The 17,123-nt window shown below is 43.2% G+C and overlaps 1 protein-coding gene across 1 annotated transcript in view; it reads right to left on the minus strand.

The window, feature by feature from the left end:
• Window positions 1-17,123, minus strand: part of B4GALNT3 (beta-1,4-N-acetyl-galactosaminyltransferase 3) — a 109,229-nt gene that overhangs the window by 45,771 nt on the left and 46,335 nt on the right. Inside the window, exon 2 of the mRNA XM_032221107.1 lies at window positions 2,503-2,606. Coding sequence (XP_032076998.1) covers window positions 2,503-2,606 — 104 coding nt within the window. The remainder of the gene's footprint in view (window positions 1-2,502; window positions 2,607-17,123) is intronic.

A 17,123-nucleotide genomic window follows, 5' to 3' on the forward strand; every position in this document is an offset into this window, starting at 1 on the left:
AGCTTTTTTGTTGTGTTTGATTCTAAATTCATCAGAGGGAGAAACAAAAGAAAAAGTTGAGGTTCTTTTTTTCTGTGCAGCTGAACACAGTTTTAGAGATTTGCAAGTATTTGGAAATGCTAAATTTGCCTGTGTATCTTTTTCCCTGAGATCTATCAGAGATCGCATGATATAGATGCTATATCCATAAGAAAGATTAGCATCTAACTAATGTAAACATAGGCCCATCAGTTAAAAAGAAAATCCTGCAAGGATTACTGTCCCAATTATTCCAGCAATTTAAATCCTGAAATGAGAGGAAAATTGGTCTTGATTTATGTGACATCCTTTGACCATTATCTTTCCTCAATTTACTCAGCTATCTTTCTAAATTTTAGTTTTATCTTTTGTTACACCCCAAAGGTGGTTCCCCCCCCAAAAAAGGCAACTGAACTTCTTTGTTTTTCCTTGAAGATGTGCATTGAAGCAAAAGAAATTCCAGTTGCCTTTTGAAAAAAGCACCTTTGGGACAACCAGGACCTGGATCTCCAAAGATACCTTTTATTACGCTTTTTAGAAGTTATTCCAATTTCTCTGGGTCCTTCCCTAAAGCGTGGCCCTCAGAATTGGACAAAGGACTGGCCAATGGAAACAGGAATGGAGTTATTACTTCCTGTGATTTTGAAATTATACCCTCTAAAATTTACTTTCCTTCCCCCCCCCCACAAGCCATATCATACAAGTAGTTCACGTTTAATTTGCAATCGCAAGATCTCTTTCACAAACACCATCATGACTCAGTCAGATATTCCCCCACCTGGGCATTTGATTTTCGTTTCTCCTTTTTTTCACCCCTACACAAACATTTTTAATCTCATCTTGAATAATTGCCACTGCACGGCTAAACGAGCCTGTTTAACCATTCACTTGCTGTTTTTGGTTTTCATGAAACGCAGTTTGCAGCTTTGCCATCAACACTTCACTTTTTAGAATTCCTCTTTGTGATTCTGTCATGTTTTTTTTAATCCTCTGTTTTCTCTCGGGAAGTGGTGGTTACAAGATAACTACGTTACCCACTCGAGAAAATGGAAATGATGATTATGATGATGTCAAGATGATAGAAACATCCCATTCCTCCCTGAAAATACTGTCTTGTGTCTGGATCTTGAGCCAAATTTCTTTGGGCAAATGCAGACGTGGGCTGCTGCCGGTTCATGCTGGTTCAGGTGAACTAGTAGTGAAGATTCTGTGCAGCTCGGTGAACCGGCAAATCCCACCACTGGCTCGCCTCACCCTTGCTTGTTTTTCAGTCTGTTTTTGAGGCCATTTTGGGGCCAAAAAACCAGCCTGAAAATGGCCCTAAAAAGGCCGGAAAATGGCCCAGAAAATGGCCTAAAATGGTCCAAAAACAACCTGAAAATGACCCAAATAACGGCTAAAAAAGAGACCCAGAAATGGGCCAGGGTGGGGCCAGCCAGTTGTGGGATTAGCCTCAACTGGCTGAATCCTACCTCTGCCTTTGAGTTGGCCTGGCCCTGTGCGCAGCATACCAGTTGTGACGGGATTCGGAACCCACCACTGAGAGAGACACTGGAAACATGGAGGCTGATTGGAAAGATGGATTATTGATAAACAGGACCACATGGGTTTGAGGTCCTGGGCAACTGACTACATGGAGTGGTAAGTGGGGGGTTTTATACCTTCTTTGGGCTTTGTATTTGAGTTTCCTGTTTCTGTGCAAGAAAATGTATTCTATTGGTGGTTGTCAGATTCCTATGGGGTCATGTAGGGGTCATAGCTGGCTTTATAGGCAAAAGAGGAAATGCAAATCTTAATCTGGTCAACCTCTGGTTTATTGTTTATCTGAGTGCCAAGTTTGACGTTTGGACTGCTTTAATGAAGGGGGCTTGTATTCTAAAAGGGTGTTGGGCAATTCCTATTATGGTTTAATGACTTCCATCCTCTGTTGAATCTTGGGAGAGGGGCTGCTTCTAATCCTACCATTGTGCCTTTGTTCTGATTTTGCTGCAAGGAATTTCAAAATATCCTGTCTTGAATGGATTTCTGCCTGCAGTATTTGCTTTGCTTATGAATAGAGCAATCTAGATATTTGTCTTCTTCTTCCAATAAGCTCTTTATCTCTTAAATGTTGACATCTGCTGTGGGCTATTAAGAAAAAGTGGGGGCTGCTTTCTGCCTCTAAAAATATGTTTCTCCATTTCTCCCTTCAAGGAAATATAATACTCTGCCTTTTTAATAATTCTCAAAATATTTCATTCTTCGGGGAGGGGGGGAGGCTTCCCACACATCCAAGAGTCGAGTTTTACCTGTTTAATATGAAATGATTCATTGGGGGGGGGGAATAATCTTTAATAACAAATCAGGATTCCATTCCTATCTCCATTATGTGAATCCATTGTTACATTTGTTAGATGTAGGTTTTTTTAAAATGCATTTTTGTTGATATACTTCAAAACTGTACCTGTTTAACAAAATCCACATAAAGTTCTGTGTTTTGTTTACCTGAATGTTTGTCTTTACAGGCAAATAGAACTTCAGATTTGGATCAACTCTCGGTTTGTTTTGTTCCTCCAGTGCTTTTGCCAGTTCACTCCAGCTTCCATATCCTGCACAGACAAAAAAGTGTGAAATAAATACCCCTGATTTTTTTTAAAAAAATTGCAATACAATTACTGCAGAAGTACGAACCGTTATACCCTTTTCTTTGATGCAGTGATATGTATGTGATATGCTCCATACGGTAGGCGATGCCATGACAACATGTAAACAAAATTGTTAAAAACTTCTTTAACTGAAGGACAACCAATAGCTATTTACCAATATAGAGTAGAATAACAGAGTTGGAAGGGACCTTGGAGGTCTTCTAGTTCAACTCCCTGACTAGACAGGAAACCCTACACCACTTGAGACAAATGGCTATCCAACATCTTCTTAAAGACTTCCAGTGTTGGGCCATTCACAACTTCTGGAGGCAAGCTGTTCCACTGATTAATTGTTCTAACTGTCAGGAAATTTCTCCTCAGTTCTAAGTTGCTTCTCTCCTTAATTAGTTTCCACCCATTGCTTCTTGTTCTACCCTCAGGTGATTTGGAGAATAACTTGACTCCCTCTTCTTTATGGCAGCCCCTGAGATATTGGAACCCTGCTATCATGTCTCCCCTACTCCTTCTTTTCATTAAACTAAACATTCCCAGTTCCTGCAACCATTCTTCATATGTTTTAGTCTCCAGTCCCCTAATCATCTTTGTTGCTCTTCTCTGCACTCTTTCTAGAGTCCCAACATCTTTCTTACATCGTGGTGACCAATAGCAATATTTATTAATTTATATGGACAATTCTTTTCTGTTGAAGTGTAGTAATAGCAATAGCACTTAGACTTATATATACCACTCCATAGTGCTTTCTGTGGGCAGGCCACAACACTGCCCTCTGGAAGCCATTCTTCCCAAAATTAGATTGACCCTAACCCTGTTGGCCGTTCATAAAACAATGAAGACCTGAATGTAGTCTAGGGTCTGGGGTTGGAAGGTTACAAAGCCCATTGAGATAATTTTTGATTGTTTACCTGGTTTAAACCTTAACAAAGGGTAAAAAAGAGTTTTCACTCTTTGTTAATATTTTTTTTAACATGTTGTTAGCTCCTAAGAGTTACATTTGTGAGATGGGTGGCCATATAAATCAAAGGAAGAAAAGTAGGTAGGTTTTGTGGGCTATGCAGTCCATGTCTTTATGTTTACCCATCTTTCACACAACCTGATTAAATGTATTTGCTTGCACAAAATATTCAATCACCAGCCAAAAGCCTCCATTTCCCCCCAAAAATGCTAAATCCTGAAAGACTCCCAAACCAGGTACATTCAAGGAAGAATGTCACCCTGTACATTTACCGCGTATTTAATTGGACTCATTAGGTCTGTTAGATAAATAAAGCACTGTATTTTTCAGACTATAAAATGCACCGGTGTATAAGACACACCAAGATTTCGAAGAGGTAAGTAAGAAAAAAAAGTTTTTGTCTTCCCTGGCTCCCAGGGGCACTCTGCAGGCTTCAACAGGGCTGGGGGAAGGCAAAAATGCCCTCGTTTTTCACCAAAATGGGGGCATTTTTCTCTTCCCCCAGTCCTGCTGAACCCTGCAGAGTGCTTCTGGGGGATGGGGAAAGGCAGAAACACCCCCATTTTGGTGAAAAACAGCCCATTTTTCGCAAAAATGGGGTGCAGGGAGCAGGACTTTGGGAGGCCAAAGTGACTATTTGGTGTATAAGACGCACCAACATTTTCACACTCTTTTAGGGGGGAAAGTGTGTCTTATACTTTGAAAAATACAGTAGTAACTGTATAGGTGCCATCCATAGCCCAGCTGAGAAATGCACTTTGCTAGATGCAAAGCGTCCAAATTTTGATCCTGTGACCATAGGGAGACTGCAATGGTTGGGTGAAAAATGCTCATATGTTATTTTTCTCAGTGTTGTTGTAACTTCGAACGGTCACTAAACAAATGATTGTAAATTGAGGACTACCTGTAGTGCATTTTCTCATTTTGTAGGAGGCTGAGAAAATTATGATATGCCTCCTCCCTCTAACCCCGTGGTGGAGAACCTGTGGCACGCAGAGCCCTCTCTACGGGCACACGAGCTTTTGCCCCAGCTGAGCTCCACCCTGCATGTGCATGTGCCTCCCAAAAGACAGATGATTTTCAGGTCACACACACATGCGTGGGGGCAGGGGTCATGCATGTATGGCAGGGGCATTGTGCATACATGCATGTGGGGGATGCTGGGGGTTGTGTCCCCCTTGGCCCATTTTTTCTCCCAGGAGGCTGCAGGGAGGCCTATTAGGCCCAAAATGGGGCATGGGGGGGGTCACATATGCATGTGGGGGGGATTGGGGAAGCATGGGAGGTCACGTGTACAAGCGCTGAGGAGGGGGCCACATGGACATCGGGTGCACATTTGCAGGGGGGCAGGGTGGGTGGATCACAAGGGCATTGCATAATAGATGCGGGCATGGGTGCTTTTGGCACGCAGTGACAAAAAGGTCAGCCATTCCTGTTCTAACCCATTCCTTTGTTATTACTAGTGTTATAAAGGTTATTCAGGTAGTTATCTGTCTCTAACCATCATAATGTCAAAATTATGAAAGGTGCATCATGACACCAGGTCCCCTCCTTTTGACCTGTGTGGCAACACCATACACCAAATATTCAAGGCATGGAGTTTGAGTCCCACATTACAATGCACATCACATTTGTTTGCTCCCTGTCCCCTTCCCCCACCCCTCAGTTCTGGGGCTGCAGGAGTATGTCGTAGACTATAAGCAGGTGTTATTACTATTATTACTTTTCATTTTTGAAAAAAAAACATTTAAGATTGGCACCCTCCTCCACAACTGAAGCGCAGACATGAGCATCTGGCACTTTTTTTAAAAAAAGCAATGATCATTCTGTTCCAATTTAGGTAGTTCATAAGAGACAGGGAGCTCATGGCAATGTTGGTTAGTATCAGGGGTGGGTTGCTGTTGGTTTTACTACCGGTTCGCAACCTGCTCGTGTCCGTGTGTGCCAGTGGTGGGTTCCAGATCCCGTTGCAACCTGTATGGTGCAACGGGGCCGGGTGTCCACCACATGCACGCACACAGCACACGCATGCGTACTTACCACCCATGATGTTCTGTGATGCTCCAGCTGCTCGGCGGAGCATCCCACAGGCACTGTACGCTCCATGTGTGTAAGCCCTGATTGGCTCAAATACAGGTAAGAATGGTGGGCAGGCAGGTGGGCCCTCTGGAGCACCATATCGGAATGGTACCTGGATCTCCCAGCAGGCACCGGTAAGCCTGTACCGGGGCGTACTAGTTGTATCCCACCACTGGTGTGTCCTGTTCAATGTAAATTTTTCTTCGTGCATGCACAGAACAGTTTACAGTGAATGGCACATGCGCAGTCACTAAAAAACAAAATGGTGGCAACCCAGTGGTGGCAAGAGAATCAGTTTGGGGGCGTGGCAAGCCTGGGTCGCTGCCAGTTCTGCTGCCTTTTCTCCGAATCAGGTCAAACTGGGAGCAACCCACCTCTGGTTAGTGTATACCTTCACGAGTATATAATATTTATTTATTTAATACAAAGGTGTTGTGGCCCGACAGGAGCCGTTAGAGCTGTTGCCAGACTCCAACAGTAAGGGGTCTTATGAGTCGGTCTTGGAGGAGGTGAAGGACCCTGGACAGGGTGTCGACTTCAAGCAGGGCGAGGGGAGACTGGTTGGCCACCAGGTGGCGGCAGAGCATTGGATCAAAGGGAATGTTCAGGAAAGCATTTGGGAGTTGTATCAGGATGCATGCAGGCATAGGTCTACTCAGCGTAAAGGACAAAGGAGTAACTAAAGGAGGTGATTGCAAACAGCTGAGGCTGATCAAGATCCCCTCCTGCTGGTAAAAGAGACTGCTGGTGCCACGCCCTGTTTGCAGAAGTCAATGTTCCATTCCCGTTCTAGTGATTGTTCTTGTTCGTGTTCACAAACTGAGAGAAACCAACTTGGATAAGTGGGTTGAGATAAGAGAAGCCGGGTTTGCATTTTGGTGTGAGATATAGGACTTTCTGCCAGAGTTAATTATCTTTGTTTATTTGGGCTTGCAGCCAACAAGAGCTTGGACTGATTAAAAGAAACCTTTTTAGTTACGTGGCTTTTGGCTTTCATTCCTGGACGGAGAAGGGGGATCAGAACACAAAGGTATGCATGTCACTCTCTCACAAATATCCTACCACTATTTGCTCTGGATGAGACTGAATGAATAAGATTAATGAACAGGTTTTTTGTGCCAGGAAAGGAGGCAAAAATGCAGGATGCTAGTTTTTGCCTCAAGCAACCAATAGGTTTATAAGGGCAGAAGGTCAAGTCTTGCATTGGAGGTTTTTCTCCATTCCATTGCAGGGTTGGAAGTCGTAAAACAACCTTCCTTAGTTGAACTAGGGAGAAATTTCTTGACAGGGAGAACAACTAATCAACGGAACAGCTGGCCTCCAGGAGCTGTGGATGCTGCATCAATAGAAGTTTTCAAGAAAAGATTGTGTAACCTTAAACACTCAAAGAGCCACAAAGGTCCTAACCAGAAGCTCCACGTTCAATTCTGGAGCCGACCGGAAGCCCGGTTCCTTCACCATAGAGTCTCTTCTTAGCGTGGCATCCTTTTTCCTCTACCTGTTCTAATCGAAAGCCCTATCAATTGTGGAGCCAACCGGCAACAAGGAGCCACAGCAGAGGGATAAAAGAGCCACATGCAGCTCCAGAGCTGCGGGTTGCTGACCTCTGGTATAAGGTCTCCTGTCTTGGGTGGTGGGTTTGATTAGAAGATCTCCAACATCTCTATGAGCCCTCTGATTCTATGGGTACCTTTGATTTTTTGAAGATCAGTAGAACTATCCTAATTCTTAGCCAGCAGGGCCAGAATTGGTGTAGAGCAGCAGTGTGAAACTCAAGGCCGTCAGGCTGGATCCAGCCCACTGGGTGCTTAATTCTGGCCTATGGAGCAACCCTGAAAACAGTGAAGGACCAGTCTGTCCTCTGCCAGTGAAAACGGAGTTTGGGACAGCCGCCGTTTTCACTGGCAGAGGGTTGCAGGAGGCCGTTGCAGCTGAAAATGGAGCTTGGTAGCCTGGCAGAGTGCTCAGGCCACCACCGGCACCACCAACACGAATGGTGTCAAGCTGGCCATGCCCATTCCAGGCCCCCAAGGTCAAACACAATCCGGTTGTGGCCCTCAATGAAATTGAGTTTGGTATAGAGGTTAAGGCATCAGGGTAGAAACCAAGAGATTGTGACTTCAAGTCCCATTTTGAGTACAAAGCAGAGGTGGTATTCAGCCGGTTCTGACAGGTTCTGGAGAACCGGTAGCAGAAATTTTGAGTAGTTTGGAGAACCGGCAAATAGGCTGGCTCCGCCCCCACAGCCTCCCAGCTGATCATTTTTTGCCCTGAACAAGAGAACGGAGCTGGAAAGCAGGTTAGTGAGATGGGGAAGGAATGGGGATTTTGCAGTAACCTTCCCATGCCATGCCCACAAAGCCATGCCCACAGAACCGGTAATAAAAATGTTGAATCCCACCACCGGTACAAAGCCCACTGGGTGACCTTGGGCCGGTCACTCTTTCTCAGCCCTAGGAAAAAAAAATGACTTCTGAAATGTCCAGGAAGACACCAGGAGTTAACACTGACTCTAAAGCGTGCACTATATACAAACACACACACACACACACACACACACACATACACACGGACAAGGGCACAGGCATTCCACCAGGGGAATGTAAGTCTAGTAAAACCAAAATATGTGTACATTTGACTAAACTTAGTTTAGGAAATGGAAACTCTACAAGAGCAGGAATTCTTTGAAAAACTGTCAGCAAGGAAAAGGCAACAAGGCACTGAGACTCTGAATAAACAAGTCACATCAGTATGACACAAACCCTGGAGTGGAATGGAATACCAAAAACATTTCTTTTCTTTAACTTGTTTACGTAAATCCTGAAACAAAGATAATCCTCTTAAGACTGCTAGTAGAGTTTAAATGCTACAATGGATTATACTGCCAACAAAAGTGTGTATAGGCAAGGCTATGGTTTTCCCAGTTGCAATGTATGGCTGTGAAAGTTGGACCATAGGAAAGGCTGAGCGCCAAAGAATTGAAGCCTTTGAACTATGGTGCTGGAGAAGACTTCTGCGAGTTCATTGGACTGCAAGGCAATCAAACTGGTCAGTCCTAGAGGAGATCAACGCTGACTGTTCTTTAGAAGGCCAGATCCTGAAGATGAAACTCAAATACTTTGGCCACCCAATGAGGAGGAAGGACTCACTGGAAAAGTGCCTAATGTTGGGAACTATAGGTGGCTGGATGGAGTCACCAAAGCAGTAGGGATGAGCCTACTGCTTCGGTAATAGCAGTACTACCGATGTAGGATGGTAGAAGATAGGAAGGCCTGGAGGAACGTTGTCCATGGGGTCATGATGGGTGAGACACGAATTACCAACTAACAACAACAATTGGATTATTTGCAGAAGATGGGGAACATTATTCCAGGAAGAAAAAGTGTGTGTGTGTGTGTGTGTGTGTGTGTCTGTCTGTCTGTCTGTCTGTCTGTGTATTAAAAATAGTGAATGTGATATAGCATTTATATTGACTTTTGTTTATATACTGGAAATCACCTTTAGAACTGTCAAGAAACAAAGCATGCCAGCTGGCAACAGTTATTCCCAAACTTATTATTAGTTATCCCCTAAAATTAATTGGGAATGACAAGAAACTATTGATCTCTTAACTGGGGAAAAATAGTTTTACCAATTAGTTCATTGGTAATTTCCTTAGTAACATATTATAAAATTTATTAAAACTTTAAGAGCTATTTGCAAAATCTAAGAGAGACAAGAGTCTATTAACAGTCAAATGTAACTTTTGGATTTGAGCTTATTTAGGATAACAATCATATTTGGGCTCTCAGAAAATAGCAATAGCACTTAGACTTATATATCACTTCACAGTGCTCTACAGCCCTCTCTAAGCGGTTTTTAGAGTAAGCCTATTGTCCCCCAACAATCTGGGTCCTCATTTTACCTAGCTCGGAAGGATGGAACGCTGAGTCAACTTTGAGCCTGGTGAGATTTGAACACATAGCAAGCAGCGGCAGTCAGCAAAAATAGCCTGCAGTACTGCACTCTAATCACTGCACCACTGCAGCTCTTAAAATGATATTAATGAAGTAATAAATAGTAATCAGATGTGAATAAATGTGTTAATTTTTCAGTCAAAACTGTTGCCCACACTTTTAGTATTGCTGATCAACAATGACCTAGCAACTAGCAACAGAAACTGAATCTAGGATGCATTAATTTGCACATTTTAGGAAAGCAGATAATAAATGCATAAAAGAGAAGATTTATTGAGAAAAAATGGTTGGATGATTTTCCCAATTTCTTCCAAAGCTATTGACCAAAAAAAGGCTAGTTGGAAGCTATTAAAAATATTAATTTGCATATTATTTGCAACTACCAATTTGCATATTATACCAAAGCAATAGAGAAATGTAATGATATATAATTTTAATGACGTATAGTACTACCTGCGGATTATGTTCATCAGCAATTATTAATGACTTGCTGAAATAGATTTAAAATAGATTCTATTTTGTTTCCTATTTGAATTCTCATATAATTCATAAAGGTCAAAGCATATTGGCTGGGGAATTCTGGGAGTCGAATTCCCCATGAGAAGAATGAAATATTTTGAGAAATATTTAAAAAGGAAGAATATTATATTTCCTTAAAGGAGAAACGTGTTTTTAAAGACAGAAAGCAGCTCCCTGCCCCCAGCAGGTATTTGGTGCCCATTAAGAAAGACTGGGCCATCCTATCTCCAAGACAAAAGATCTTCAGCTCCAGGGTGATGGGATTAAGACATGACACTCCAGATAGGATTATCTAGCAGCAGAGCTCACTGCATTGCAAAATCTCCTAAGGACATTGCATCAGCCCAAGCTTCAACCAACTCTATCTCAGACAACTCCTAGGATTTGCACATGGCCCCATGGGAGTTTGAAACAGTCAATAGAATACATGCTCTTGCACAGGAACAGGAAGCTCAAGTTCAAAGCCCAAGAGAAAGTATAAAAGCCCCTCTGTCAGGGTTCCCTAATTAAATCATGAGCCTCAAGCCAAGCTTCAAAAGGCCCCAATCATGACCCTGTTTCCCCCCGTAGCCCCCAGAGCATGTCATCAATCACATTCGCCAATGGGGCAATTTCACAGGTTTTGGAGATCACTCCCCTCTGGCCGCTGTAAGTAACCTTGGGATACAGCCTTGAGAGAGATAAGTCTGGAATGTGTGCATCTGGTGCTACTTATCACTCATAAAGCCCTTCATGGTAGTGGGTCTGCGTACTTGAGAGACCGCCTCCTGCCAATTACCTCCCTGCGACCAATAAGATCACATAGATTAGGCCTTCTCCGAGCTCCATCTGCCAGTCAATGCCGACTGGCAACTACACGGAGGAGAGCCTTTTCAGTAGTAGCTCCGACCCTTTGGAACGATCTCCCCGTGGAGATCCGTACCCTCACCACCGTCCAGACCTTCCGCACAGCCCTTAAGACCTGGCTAGCCCGTCAGGCCTGGGGACAAAGATAACTGCCCCCACCCGAATGATGAATGAATGTTGTTACTATTTTACTTCTATGTATTGTTGTGTCTATTGTCTGTATACCCCCCCCTTTATTTTATGTAAGCCGCCCTGAGTCCCCTCAGGGAAAAGGGCGGCCTATAAGCATCAATAAATACAAATACAAATACAAAATCTGTCTTTTGCTGCTGTGCCATTTCATTGGTTTCCCATCCCCCTTTCCTATGGCAATTCAAGAGCAGGCCAGGGATGCTTTGCAAGTTGACTCCGTCACTATCAACTCCATGTGGTCACCTGCACTAGAGAACCATGTGCTTGGTGGTTCTCTTCCATCATCAAACCTTGTTTCTAATCAACCTCCATTTTTTCTCCAGTGTCTTTCTCCTCCCTTGGAACTGAACCAGATGGATATTTCTTTCAACACACACATCGTAAAGTTGCCAAGGTTGAGAAACACAAGCATAGAAAATAACTTGACCAGGATCCCCCATCCTTCACAGTCTTCCTGCCTAGCTTTCTTCACAAAAGTCTATCACGATCTTCTGATGACATTTGATTTGTTTGGTAAATCACAAATAAACGGCTTCAAAAGTCTTGGACATAGAATTTAAATTCTTAATATTTTTAAGAGAGTTGTTCTGGTACTTCCTCTGTCTTGCCATTTTGTGTCCATGAAAATATACGGTGCGTCTTTTCCCACTTGTGTTTCGGAACCCTGGTGGAAATCTCTCAAATTTCTCGATGGGCTCCGACTGCAGTTTTTACATCATCGCCCGCCTCTCTTCTTTTCTCTACACTCTGTGAAGGACTTCAGAGGCAAAAGGAAATGCAACACGGTGCTATTAATAAATGATGGCCAGGCCTCTTATGGCTCTGTCATCTCCTCTTTTCAAGCAAGTAAGTGATCTCCCTCTGTAAAGAGTCTGGCAAACAATCCAAGTGGAACCAGGGCATTTTCATGCCACCCTGGCAGATGGTTAACCGAAAGGGCTGAAAAACAATCTTCCAGCAGTGTTAGCACCTAGAAAGTAATAGGCTAGTGTGCAAGCCAAGACTTGATCAAGTTATTGGCTCAGAAATAGGCCACCAGGGATTGCTTTGGGGACTCGGAGAATCAAGATCCATATATAGTATCAGTTGACAAGGCAATCGCAATATGTTAGCTTGCCATAGCAGATCAGCATGGCTTCATGCTTAAATAAATCAGCATATTTTAAGCTCACCATCAGTTAAACAGGATGAGCTAATGCAAGCTTTCCCAACAAGGGATCTTCCAGATGAGTTGGACCCAATTCCCAATTTGGGGATGTGTCACTTCAACTCCTCTGGGGAGGACCGGAGGCCATCTGGATGCTGGAAATGGACCTTGTTTTTGCCCTCCCTGAGCCTACGCGCATACCCTGCACTTATCTGCATCCAAAATGGGCTGCATGGGGACTCCTGAGATGGGAGGGGAGGGGTGGGCAGGGCCAGCCAGGAGTGGGATTTGGGGGATTCTCCAAAATGCACAGAATCTTAGCTAGAGGTTCTCCCGAACCCAGAGGAGCAGCTCACCTCTGAATAGGTCATTCAGAAGCAAGTTATAGTCCAGAAATCAGTTTAACAATTATTATTAGCATCACATTTTTCATTTTTATAAAAAGACATTTCTGAGCATGATGTTCTTACTGTATTCTAGGTGATTTCTGGTTGGTACTTTAAACCAATACATACATACATACCAGGGGTGGGTTTCAACCGGTTCGCGGCGGTCCCCGCGAACCGGTTGGTCGGCGAACCCGGAAGTAAGTAACTTCCGGGAACGGCGAAGGACCCAACTGCCCGCCCGCGGTCCTTACCCAGTTTTGATGAGTTCTGCTCTTCCACGCATGTGCAGGACGCATACAGTGCCTGCGCGATCCTCCAGGAGCAGCTGGAGCATCGCACAGACGCTAGTACGCATGCGTGCACCGCGTGTGTGCACGAGGATGCCGCCGGCCCCGTTCCAACTGAACCAGTTGGAACGGGGCGAGAAACCCACCCCTGATACATACATACATACATACATACATACATACATACATACATACATACATACCCACCCACTGGAAATTTAATCCAGAAATGATTAAGCAGGTCTATATCCTTGAGGTATTATAGACTTCATTGTGATTGGCAAAACAACTATGATATTCATGACTCTCCCCATGCCACATAAAGGACCATTAACCAGAGCATTACCTGTCTGGATACTCTGATCTACCAAGGCCTTTCAATCTATTTCCTAATGTCTTAGATGCCAAGTTAACCACAGGAGTTTCCATAGAAATAGTGGAACTGATTCCACAGAGACCACAGCAGCTGCTCCCTTGTTCCTTCCCTTTGTCTTGCCTAGGTCTTTTGCTTATTAAACCAATTAAATGAAGCAATGTGCATGACACCCTTGGGTCCAACTGCCCCCCCCTCCCAAGCAAAGAAGTCACTTGATGGAAGCAGGAATTGAGGAAGTGTAGTCAGATGTAATATGTCTGATTTAACTTGTCCAGTTTCATTTAACATTTGGGGGCATTCTTGTGCTGTATTTTATAGCCCTTCAATCTGCAGCCAAGCCGTGGCTAACGGTGGAACTTTGCAATGATTTTAGACCTAGCACACAGAATTTGCTTCTCACTAACTACACTCTTGTCACAGTGTAGGTGAGGCACTCAGTGTGATGTTTTGGCGGCACAAAACAAAACCAGATCATGAGATTCCCAGATGATTTGAAACAACAAGAAGGTCAGACTTCAGAAATTCAGACAGGGGGCAACATGATGGTCTTCTTTATTTAATCTTTAAAACCAGTAAAATGCTGTGGAGGGAGGTTTCTATTAGGCAACTAAGGCTGGAGATCCATCTAAAGGATTAAAATCTAAAACAATACAAAACTCTATTAAAACAGTACATATCAAGATGCTCAAATCGTATTATGCTAAAATGATAGAAATGACAATTCCATTCAAAATGGTCTACAACATTGAGTGGAATGTTCAACATCCTAAATTTACTGGGATCTGATATAAGAGGAGGATGCTACTGATCAGAGCCAGTTGGATAAAATTTTACAGAGGAAGAGGACAGAATAAGATTATCAGCCCTAATCCAGAAGTTTAAAAAGATCTTAAGGAATCAGTCAGGAAGATCCAAGATTGTAAATAAAAACTGGGCTCAGTGAGACTTTAGCCATACAAAATAAATGATTGGGTGTTGGACATAGTAAGGGAAAAGGCTGCGGACAGATTAAAAGTAATGAGACCCCTTAAATTCTTAGTCCAAGAATTTCAGAGACTCCTCTATTAGTCCAAGAATTTCACCAGATTAGCAACTGGATGACTTTAACAGGTTTTGTGGGCGGGGCCAGCCGAGGGGAGGGATTTGGAGGACTGATTCCCATTTTAATACTTTTGTCTCTTCTTTATACGAGTTATGTAAAAAGTAATGCCCAAAATTACAGTGCATGTCATCATATTGTCAAAACGTGCTTGAAGACTGAATTATGCTCTATGCCAAGATCCCGTTCTAAAGAGCCTCTGTAGACAGAGAGGCTTCCAAATTTTTTTTGCCACAATATCACAAAATCAACATTCAATGGTATATTTCAGGTTGTATCTAATTGATATCCAAACAGAGGATCCTCTGATCTTCTATTCAGGAAGGAATGGCATAAAATGTCCACAATAATTCTTTACATTAATGGATCCCAAACAGGGGTGGTATTCACTTACTTTCCCTACCAGTGACTTTCCGTACCAGTGAGTACATCGACGCATGCGCTCAGCCATCCACGCATGCGCTTTGCTCGCATGCATGGCTTGCACTCATGCACACGGCTTGAAAACATGCGTAAATAGGTGTCAGGCCTGCAGTGGTTCCTTTAAGAATCTTTGGGGGCGGGAATAGTAAGGGGTAGAATGTGTTGTTTTCAAAATAAAAAATTCCTTTCTAGAAGCTCAAGGTCATCTTTTGTCTCCGCACCTTCACACCTGACCGGAAGCAGCTGGGTGTGGATACCAGCCTGGAAGAAGAAGATTGGACCATGTGATGGATTGTGGGTGTGGGGACAAGATCATGAACTTTTAACTGGGTGGGATTCTGATGTAATTTCCAGAGTTGGGATTTAACAGATGTGCTAAGATATCTGATTTATTAAATTGGAACTTTAAGGATTGTTTTGCCTTGGACTCTGATTTAATTCTACATGATACTTGGAACGCTGACAATAGGATGGCATAGAGCCAGGGCGGGTGGGCAGGGCCCCCCACGATTTCCACTATTGGTTCAGACAAACCAATCCAAACCATTTGAATACCACCTCTGATCCCAAAGTATTAGCATAGTTACAGACAAGTTCCAATAACACTAAATTTCAAAGATGGGCATGGATCCTGCAAGAGTTTTCATTTGTTATTGAATATATCCTGGAGAAGCAAATTTGGTTGCAGATGTCCTGTTGAGACAAACTTCGTCGTTTATATTTTAAAGTGTTTTTTTTATAGTGCCAAATATTTCACAAGACATTGAAAACATGGCTTTGCTATCAGGTCTGGACCCCTGATAATATGAATGAGTTTGTGCCATGGTCTTGGCTGTGTTAACTGAATTCCTTGGCTGCTGTGTCACTTTTGGTTATTTTAAAAAAAACATTTAATTGATAGCTACCCAGAGCCATATATATTAGAGGGGCGGCCAAATAGATTTGTTAAATAAATAAATAAAATTTGAGCAACTCTATAAATATCTTGACTGATATCGAATGCTGTTAGGTGGTCAAAAGCTCCTTTCAATGCTTAAACCTATCTTCTAGCTGTGAATGTTGATGCTAAGTTTAGAAGGAAGGGGGAGGGGAAAATGTGATGAGTGGATATCAAATTGCCATACTTAAAGAATGGTGACATAAGACACCTCTTCCTATTTAAATTCCGAAAGGCGGGAGAAGGGAGAAGAGAGGGATTTCGGAAGTGTCAGTAGGGAAACAGGTAAAACAGAAGCTTAGAATTCTAGCCAAGGAAATCATCCAACTGTAAAATGTCCGTTTAGAAAGATGCATTTTTGCCAGCTAAGGCAGAGTACAGGCCCTTGTAAAATAGAAGTTATCAGAAATCATGTCAACTAAAAATAAACGATCTAAAAATAATTATCCTAAATAGTAAATCTTCTTTTTGTGTGTGCCTTTAAGTCAGTATTGATTGCTGAAGACTACCTGGACTATTCCCTGCAGCTTCCTTGGCAAGGTTTTCAGAAGTGGCTGTAGGAGATGACCAGACTGAGCCTGACAGAGGCGTCAAATGTAACATCAGCCATGAGTCCCTTCACACCCATAAGACCCGGGTGTCAAACTTGCTGCGTCACATTGCCGTCACGTGATGTTTTGCGTTTTGCTTTTTTCCCATTCACGAAACTGGATTGGGCATGGCCTGGGTGTGATGTATTCGGCCAACGGGCTGCCAGTTTGACACCTCGCCATAAAAGACCTAAGTCCACCCACCTTGAATTCCTTCTACTCTTAGCTCCCGCTAATTTCCCTTGGCTGTTAGTAGTTCGGATTCTTGTAAAGAGCTCAAGCTTACAATGAATCTTTATATCCATTTGAATTGTCTGGATCTCCTGATTTTCCTGGCGCTTGGTAGTGCCTTGTTATTGCTTCCTTCCAAGGGCTGAGAGAGAGTAACTGGTCAATGGTCACTCACCTGGCTTCGTACCTAAAGTGGAACTAGAACTCACGGTCTCCTATTTTCTAGCCTGATGCCTTTAACCACCGTGACCCGACAAAAGGGCGAACGACAAAACCGCGCCCGACTAAACCACGTCACTGATGTCATCAACGCGGCGACAACAGCCAGTGCGGAGAAAGAAGGGCGCTTTAAATAGCACGTCAAAAGAAAGCTGATTTAACTTAAGGTAAGGGTTAGGTTTAGGGTTAGCTTTAGGGTTAGGTTAAGGGTTAGGGTT

The sequence above is a fragment of the Thamnophis elegans genome, chromosome 7 (genome assembly GCF_009769535.1).
Source record: "Thamnophis elegans isolate rThaEle1 chromosome 7, rThaEle1.pri, whole genome shotgun sequence".
NCBI classification, from domain to species: domain Eukaryota; kingdom Metazoa; phylum Chordata; class Lepidosauria; order Squamata; family Colubridae; genus Thamnophis; species Thamnophis elegans.